Source organism: Cannabis sativa, chromosome 1 (genome assembly GCF_029168945.1).
Source record: "Cannabis sativa cultivar Pink pepper isolate KNU-18-1 chromosome 1, ASM2916894v1, whole genome shotgun sequence".
Taxonomy (NCBI): Eukaryota; Viridiplantae; Streptophyta; class Magnoliopsida; order Rosales; family Cannabaceae; genus Cannabis; species Cannabis sativa.
Genome location: NC_083601.1, coordinates 52,075,210 through 52,084,188, shown reverse-complemented (window position 1 = coordinate 52,084,188; position 8,979 = coordinate 52,075,210). Strand labels below are relative to the sequence as shown.

Below are 8,979 nucleotides of genomic sequence, written 5' to 3'. Positions count from 1 at the left end.
TTGTTTATTTGTTGTCTTTTCGTTAAGGTTTAAAGGTACTATTATTTTCATTATTGCATGCACGTCACCAAGTGCATGACCAAAACTTATATATATAAATATAATAATGTTAAGATCTCATATGATACATTTAACAATTTCTTTGAGGCTTCCCTTCCTTTTGTTAGTTTATATATATATATTTCGAAATTAATTAATTGATTATTATTGACTATGTTTTTTCTCAGTCAAATACTAATTTAAGAAATTAATTAAGTAATTAAACAATGATATTGACAATAATATTATTTATTTCATATAAATTAAGTAATTACTTTCCTTACCAAAAATTAAAGTAATTACATTGGAAGGAATAATTGGTTTTGTGGATCAACGATTATGGCACACCGAGTACAGAATAACACTATTAAAAAGTAAGCCTTTGATTATTCAAACTAATTAATGGTCAAATATTTTAGAATATTAATGTATCTCCATTAATGGTCAAATATTTTAGAATATTAATGTATCTCCAAAAATTAGATTTAGATATTTTGGAATCATAATTGATTCTAAGTTCTAACCATTAACATGATAAGTGACACACTCAAAAAATATATATATAAAAAACTCTCTTTGTGATTAGGGTTTCTTCTGCAATTGGGTGACGACAATGGAATCATGCCTTCTGAAATCTCTGCCTAGCTAGGGCTTTGTTGGCTCATCTTTGGGCTTGGCCTTGGCCGAGTAGATTGGTAGGGGCTATTAGGCAATATATTCTCGGATCGTCCTGTTTATCCTTCTAACACGGTAGGCTCTTTTTTCCATTTGCTTGTCCGCGCTACTTCAAAAACGAATTTTAGAAGCAGTGTTGGAGAAATTCGCAATTGTTGGGGTTGCAAGGATTGCTAAATGGGATTAACAACTACAACCATAAGGGACCCTATGGCAGCAATTATTATGTAAGGCCCTTATGGCTCATGTGCAACTTCAATATTTTTTTTGTAATAGCCAATTCTTTTATTTAAAATTTGATTTTTTTTTTCATATATTATTAAGTATAAATTCTATAAAATAATCATAAGTAAAAATTACATTAAAAAAATTAAATAAATACACATTTACATTACTCTAAGTAAATATATTACACTAATATTCTAAATTACTCTAAGTGTCTAAGGGCTCATTCGGTATGACGTATTGTATTATATTGTATTAGATTGCATTGTTTTAGTATTATTTAATACAAGACTATGTTTGGTATTGACTTGCATTAATATATTATGTAAAGTTATAATATATTTCAATACACTCGACCCCAACACCAACTACGAGTCGGGTTCGGGTTCGGGTCCGTGTCTAGGTCTGTGTCCTAGATCCTGGGTCGCGGATCTGGGGTCCATGTCTCGAGTCCTGAGTCCGGGTCTCAAATCTAAGTTTGGATCCGGGTTTGAGTCTCAGGTCCGGGTCTGGATCTCGGGTCCCAAGTCCGGGATCCAAGTTTAGGTTCAGGTCCGGGTCTCGGGTCTAGGTCGTAGGTTCGAGTTTGAGTTTGAGTTCAGGTCTCGAGTCTCAGGTCTAAGTCTAGGTCTGGGTCCCGAGTCTTGAGTCTGGGTCCGAAACCTAGGTCTGAGTCCAGGTCCGGGGTCCGAAGTCCGGGTCCAGGTTTGGATTCGGGTCCTGGGTTCGAGGCTAGGTTCGGGTCAGAGATTGGTGTTGACCCTAAATCCTTTGTAAATATTATAATACAAACTAACACGGACCATTTATTATATATTAAATAATACAACATACATTGTATTAAAAATTTTGGTCGTAATAATTAATACAATGCATTGCTTTATCCAAACATAGTGTTATTTATTATTTAATACAATACGACCCTTATACAATGTATCAAACGAGCCTTAAGTATTTAAGAGGTAGACTAAGAGGTTGCAATTAACACTCCACTTTATGCAATTATTCATAACTTACATAATAATATGAATAAAATTTCTTGTATACACAGATCTCTAAATGAGACTTGCATACTATTCCCTTAAGCTATGCATTTTCCTTATTATAGCAAGTATCAATCTTCAGATTTCTGACAAATTCAATTTGCATGAGCTTTTCATAATTAAATTCCTCACCTATAATGTATTGTTTCAGTACCAGAATAAGTACATATACTCACTTATTCTCACTTCATCTCCTCATAGTTCCTCTTAAAAATAAAAAAAAAAGTAGACATTCTAGTGCCAATTAACAGCTTCAAAATTTAGACCTGGTGGTACATGAGTATCATACCTGCAACATGCCAGGCTTAAGCAGCCATACATGGTTCTGTACTTGCCCCCACATATCGCTCATTGCAGCTTCTCGAGCCATTATGGCTGCTTTGTCATCTGTTTTAACAAATCATAACATGGCCGAGGGTAGGGACAGGCACAGAGTACCAGATAAAATTCCTTTCATCCATTTAGCATAGTAACAAAATATCATACCAGGGCTTATTTGATTAATTTATCAGCAAATTCTGGAAACAGATGCATCCTTTGTCCTATCAATTTCGCCATCAGAGTGTACTTTCAATCAATTGCAGTGTCATTCTCTCCTCCTAGATTGCTTACTTGTGTGTTCAGAAAAATTAGCATTTAGTAAGGGAAAATAAAAATTCATAAGAATGTCACCAGTACACTACCACCCATAAGTGTACCAAAATTAATAGTGGGGAAGCACTCACTCATTCGGTATGCCTTCTGCAACAATCCAACAATCTACTGATATCTACATTGGCTGTTTGATTTTCAGCCGCCATTTGACCATTCTCTTCGGGCTCATCCTTTGATGCAGTCCACAGATTTAAGATGTTGATTATCCTTCTAAGCTGTTTCAAAGTAAAGGGCACAAAACTATTTGATATGACAAAAAGAAAGAGCTATTGGCGATTTCATAAAGCTACAACTACTCTGCTATAATCCGCCTTATAGCATTGATACAGAGAAGTTAATCCAAGGATACAGCTGTAGTTCTAGCATTAGATTTTAGGCCATCTAGTTGATAGCCAAGAAGATCATCTTCAATCAGATCAGATTTGCTTGCTAAAACAGAAACATATTCATATAGAGCCGGCAAACTCATCTCACTTTCTCGAACTTGGAGGAGTAACCCTGCCATGATGCTCCAAAGTGCACTTCGTGCTTCTAAATCATCTGAAGCAAAAGGAAATATATCGAGCAAACCCTGCAAAAAATTCAAATCTAGATGCATCCAAAATGTTAACACTTGATCATAAGAAATTCCATCTGTAATGGAAAAATATATTTGTATATATAACCAAAAGTACCATTTGAAATCTCAGACGCTAAATCAGGTACATCTGACAGAATATTTGCAATTAAAACTGCAGCAGTGACGCAAGAGTTTGCGACCTACAGATAATAACAGCATCATAAAATACCATCTACAATTACTCCGTAGCTCTGTGATACTGACTTGAAAACAAACAATAATAATTGCAGAATGGTTGAATGAATATTTCATTCTTCTCAAAGGAATATTTATACACAAGTATACATAAACTATTCTGGAAACTAAACTACACAATCAATCTCACCACTAATATCCTAATATATTATTCCTATCTAAATAAGAGAACACTTTAGTACTGTACACTACAATTGTAATTAATGCCAAAAAGCAGCAGTGTTAGAAGAAAATATAACATAGTTGCAAAAACTTGGTATAAGCAAACTAGTTCAGAATATGTGATTATCTTCAGAAGACCATTAACTCTGAGCAATGGAAAATGAAGCAGGATAGTGTACCTCAGCTTTATCAGAAACTTTGATTAATTGGCAAACCAGTTGAAAAAGTTCCTTGTTTGAAGAGATCTCTTGAGAATGTCCATCAATGACAGATATAGCTTCAATTGCACGTAGTGTTACATCAAGAATCGACAACCTGATATTGCTTAAAAACCAACATTAGACAGGAGCAAACAAGTCTAATTTTCCATCCAAACACATTTTGCTACAGTAAATCACAAAAACCACTAAAAATCATAACTGGAAAATATATATATCTTCCACAAAAACTTACTTTACATACTCGTTATAAGATATCAAAACCAAACTCGTATAATTATTGACAGACTTAAGTAATCTAATTTAAAACAAAATACACCTTTCAAGTACTTTCTCGTTTGACAGTTGACTGATCTCACAAGCCAATAAACTCAGCAATGTGCTTGGTAAACCCATCTTAATTAAAGGAGATAGAAGAATTTCCATGACTTCTTGTGAACTTTCAATGATGGCTAATAATAGTTCCACAGTCTGTAAAAACAGTTAACAAAGCTTCAAATTAGTTTGTAAGATGATTAATTATCACTGTGAATTAAATTTGCATTATAAAGAACTGCTCTATGTGTGAGAATCCATATGTCTCAATGTTAAGGAAGTGTTTGTCTGCCTACAAAGCTTTAACCCTTTATCAATAAGCAGTGACCCACATATATGGTCACTGGTCATCAGCCTACCAATCCAATCAATAAGCCATAGACAAGACAATATTGGTAAAGTCCAATAAGCTTCAATAAAGCACGAACTCCAAGATCCTTACAAGTAAAGAAAATATCTTACTTATTATAGTGGTCAAACGGCTGCCACAATGTTGGAGTAAATTTCATTCATAATCCAGTTAATCAACTGGAGCTTAGCTAAATATATATCCAAAACAACCCATGATTGTTAGCACAGGGAAGTCCTAAACTACCCAGTCCAACATACCCTTATTGTTTCAGAGAGGATACATTTACTTTCTGCAAACTAATCAATAGTTTTATAACTAAAACAAATTTGCTGGATCACAGGTTTTACATGTATAAGTAGTGCATAGGCATATAAAATTGTAAAATCTTTACATTCTTGCAAGCAAACACAAAAATCGAATTTAATACCTTTTCCACAAGTTGCAGATTTAAGCTATTTTCAGCAATCCATAAGATACGGCAAAGAACATTTTCAGACTGAATCGCTGCTGCCCAAGTACCACTCTCACTACTCCGAACACCCAAACTCAACAACCTGTGGACATTATAAATATATTAGAAGCATAAAACTCGTGGAAATAATGTCATTCAAGACCAAAAAAAAAGTATATATGAACACTTTTTAACAATGTTACATAGAAGCACAAGACCGCAGTGGAGTCATTAGAAAATTCAGAGTTTCAGAGAAAAAAACATATATATGACTAGAATTCAACAAGGGCAGAACAGTGGAACCACAGTCAACCAAGAGTGCATTATATTATAACTTAACTTCGCCAAAATACGGTACCATTTCCCGGTGTTATGGATAAAACATAGAAAAGTATCACAAGAAATGAATAAAAATTTGTTTCAATACGACAAAAGGTCAATTTGGAATAGATTCTAAGTACCTTTAAAGCTGTTATTTAATAAGCCATGAGTCAAAAAGTGTTTTGTAAACTTGTAAATTATGGATTATTGAAGAATTTTAGCTCAAGCTAAAGCTAAAAGCCAAAGTTAGCCCAACCCATCTAAGGGATTGTAGCAAGGTACAGTCCTCAGCTTGTAGTTGTTGTTAGAAACAATTAGAAAGAAAGGGTGCAAACCTATTACCAAAAACAAGGAAAAGCCAAAGGGAAAAAGATACCAATTCATAGGAATTATGAATCTAAAAACAAATAGTTTAATCAACAACAATGAAAAAGAAAAACAAATGGAAAAGGTAATATTTGAAAGAGAGTAGCTGTCAATTACCGGCAAGCTTCACATAGACATTGTGTGTCATCTAAAAATATTTGATTGACAATCAATTTAACTAATCCATTTGTACTGACTATAAGTCTCATAGGGTCTTCATGGCAAGCAAGGTTTCCAATGATCCCAAGGCAAATTTCCTAGACCAACAAAAAGGAAATTAATTCCAAATATGCATAAAATCTCTCCTTTTCTTCTTTCGAAAAGAAACAATACATTGTAACTATATCATCAATATCATCCCAAATTAATAAAAAGTGCATAAAATCTGTAATTAAGCGTAGAAGTATACACTTACAATGGCACGCGAAGATTGCTGAACCGTGAGATTTGCTGAAAGCACTTGAAGCAGAAGATTCTCCACCTACATATTTCAAATTAGAGAAGGAATTTTCAACAAAATGAACGTATATGTATAGAGAATTATATATAGCATACCATAAAGTCAGCATGAGTTTTATTAGCAGCAAGATCCCATAAAATGCAGCCATAGTCTTCCCAAGCCTGGTCTCCAACTCCGACCGAGAGAGATTCATGATGATGATTAGGTTGTTGTTGCTGTTGTTGTTGTTGATCAAGCTGCATAGTCTCTTGCTGAGGCTGAGTAGTTGGTAATAGTTTCCGAATGAGAGAGATTACATAGCTAGGATCCACCGTGGTGGAGACCTCGAATAGCTGAGCAAAAACACCCAAAAATAAAATCAATAGAAGGAATGGCTACAGACATTGATACACATGTATATATATATATATATGTATATGTACTTACCTGATCGTGATCGGGGGGAGGAGAAGGGTGATGGGAGGGAGGGTCTTCATCTTGGAAATTTGTTGGGTTTTGAGGAACTGCCATTACTTCCGGCAACCGACTCACTACACAGTACTCACTAAGTTTAAAATAACAAAATCTGTGATTCAGAGCCAGTTTGGCATATCTGTGCTGTGGGAATATAATTTTAAAACAGCTATGAATATATAAATGTTTGGTAAACTAAATGATTAAATAGTAGTTTCGTGTCGTGGTGGTAATCTAAAATAACAAGAATTCAATAGTGATGTCTGATGACATAGTTTTCTCTCTTTTGTTTTCCCTGTTTGCTTATGTTGTAAGCCCTGACCTTCTAATCCATTGACTTATCCCCTCTTTTTTCTATTACTGATCGTGCTGTCCCTTTTGTTGCCCCTTCGGTTGTACTAATGGCCTCCTCAAGTCACAATTTTCAAGAAATCAATGATCTATGTGCCAACCTCAATCTTGAAGAAGAAGAGGAGGATGTTATTATACGCAATACTGGCAGCATTGATACAGGAGTGGATACGAGATGGTGCTTAGTAGGAACTTTCATCCAACATCACCAAATGGATTTTGACACTATCCAACATCAACTTGCTTCTCTGTGGAAACCAGGAATGGGTATGTTTTGTAAGGAATTGGGATCAAATCGTTTTCTCTTTCAATTCTATCATGATGTTGACATCAATAGAGTCATAGATGGCAGCCCCTGGAGATGCCTTCGTAAGCTCATCATATTCGACAGACTCAAAGCCGGTGATGATCCCAGATCAATCCCTTTGTCTAAACTTGACATTTGGGTTCAAATATTCAATCTACAACCAGGTTTTATGTCAGAACATGTGGTTAAAGATGTTGGAAATAGGATGGGAGCTTACATTGAATCTGACCCGAACAATTTCACTGGAGACTGGAAAGAATTTCTCAGGATTCGGGTTACTCTTCATATTGGGAAACCACTTCGAAGGAAAATGAAGATTAGCCCAGAAGGAGAAGATAGCTTTTGGATCAACTTCAAATATGAACGTGCCCCCACGTTTTGTTTCATTTGCGGCATCATAGGCCACACTGAAAACTTCTGCAGCCAACTCTTCCATACTCCTCCTGAAAAAATTGTTAAGCCTTACAGTAATTGGATGAGAGCTCAACCAACCCGTCAATCCAAGTTCATTGGTTCCAAGTGGCTACGCAACGTTGGATGGCAACCGGAGCAAGTTGGTCTTCATCCCTCAGGCCGGTGATCTACCAGCTCAGCAAAAATGATGACAGATTCTGATGCTGAAATCGAGGAAGCCAGCGTGGAGAATATTGGCAAAGTTAATGCCAATCCCAACATTATTGGAGGAAATCAAGGCACTCATTCGGCAATTAACACAAGGGATAGTCAACATATCCAATCCTCTGATCTTCTCAATAAAGCTGGAACACAGAATAATAATGACATTAAAAAGGGGGGTCTACCAATCTCTGATGTCAAACGTAGGAGAACATCTATAGAAGGTTCTATTGATTTGGATCCATTAGATGAAGACATGGATCACAATGACTTAATGGGCCACAATGCTGACTCGGCCCAAACTGTTCCACAACAGCTTATCAAAAATGACACTGAGCTTCCAAAAAATGTGATATTGGCGGGTCTCGACGAGGCTCGCCACGCATTATGAGTATTCTAAGCTGGAATTGCCGGGGGCTTGGGAACCAACGGACTTCTCAGTTCATTATTGTGCTTAATGCTCAAAAGAGACCCAACATCATTTTTTTGTGTGAAACTCTTTGTAAAAAGGCCAAAGTTGATGAAATTAAAAGAACAATTGGTTTTGAAGGGGCTTTTACTGTGGAGGCCCAAGGCCATAGTGGAGGCCTTGCTCTTCTTTGGAAAGATAATGATGAGATTAAATTAAATGGTTATTCTAATAACCATATTGATTGTTTTGTTACCAGTAGCACTTTTCCTACCTACAGACTCACGGGCATCTATGGAGAACCCAACAGGGCTCTTCGTAAGAACACTTGGCAACTCCTTCGCACTCTCCATGTTTCGAACTCCTCTCCTTGGTGTCTTATTGGCGACTTCAATAATGTCACCAGTCAAGCTGATAAAAAAGGGGGTAACCCTTATCCCAATTGGCTCATTGAAGGCTTTCAAAAGGTCCTCTCCGACTGTGCTCTTTTTGATTTGAATCTCTTCGGCTACCAATTCACTTGGGAAAGAGGACGAGGGACTTCGAATTGGATCGAAGTTAGAATCGACCGTGCACTGGCTAATGATTTATGGCTACACAACTTCTCTCTTGCAAGATTGACAAACACCGAGATATCCACTTCAGACCACACACCAATTTTTCTCGAGCCTTCTCCGAAGAACCAGACGCGGCACTCACATCATTTCAGGTTCGAAAATGCCTGGATAGGGGAACCTATGTGTGAACAA

General features: G+C 36.2%; 2 protein-coding genes across 5 annotated transcripts; one reads left to right on the top strand and one right to left on the bottom strand.

Annotated features, from left to right (window-relative positions):
* Positions 1–2,065: 2,065 nt before the first annotated feature.
* LOC115707337 (uncharacterized) lies at positions 2,066–7,141 on the bottom strand. Of its 4 annotated transcripts, none has more exons than XR_009685747.1 (12): positions 6,522–6,783; positions 6,191–6,427; positions 6,051–6,116; positions 5,753–5,892; positions 4,925–5,051; positions 4,150–4,301; positions 3,792–3,927; positions 3,311–3,395; positions 2,986–3,224; positions 2,708–2,851; positions 2,469–2,593; positions 2,066–2,369 (listed from the first exon to the last, which is right to left on the bottom strand). XR_009685747.1 is itself a non-coding variant. In XM_030635265.2 (11 exons), the coding sequence occupies exons 1-10, from the start codon at positions 6,603–6,605 to the stop codon at positions 2,708–2,710; spliced, it is 1,410 nt and encodes a 469-aa protein (XP_030491125.1). In that variant the 5' UTR covers positions 6,606–7,141; the 3' UTR covers positions 2,066–2,593. The 4 variants fall into 4 exon arrangements, 2 of the variants coding, with proteins under 2 accessions (XP_030491125.1, XP_030491127.1); XR_009685748.1 differs by having other exon boundaries at positions 2,469–2,589; XM_030635265.2 differs by having other exon boundaries at positions 2,066–2,593; positions 6,522–7,141.
* LOC115704079 (uncharacterized) lies at positions 6,950–7,786 on the top strand. Its single transcript, XM_030631302.1, has one exon. The coding sequence runs from the start codon at positions 6,950–6,952 to the stop codon at positions 7,784–7,786; it is 837 nt and encodes a 278-aa protein (XP_030487162.1).
* Positions 7,787–8,979: the final 1,193 nt, after the last annotated feature.

Bases quoted from the DNA above. Each gene is read 5' to 3' on its own strand.
- LOC115704079 (XM_030631302.1), top strand. From the start codon at position 6,950: ATGGCCTCCTCAAGTCACAATTTTCAAGAAATCAATGATCTATGTGCC.
- LOC115707337 (XM_030635265.2), bottom strand. From the start codon at position 6,605: ATGGCAGTTCCTCAAAACCCAACAAATTTCCAAGATGAAGACCCTCCC. The intron at 5,893-6,050 runs GTAAGTGTATAC...TTGTTGGTCTAG, and splicing joins AGCAATCTTCGCGTGCCATT to GAAATTTGCCTTGGGATCAT. The intron at 3,928-4,149 runs GTGTATTTTGTT...AAGCAATATCAG, and splicing joins AACGAGAAAGTACTTGAAAG to GTTGTCGATTCTTGATGTAA.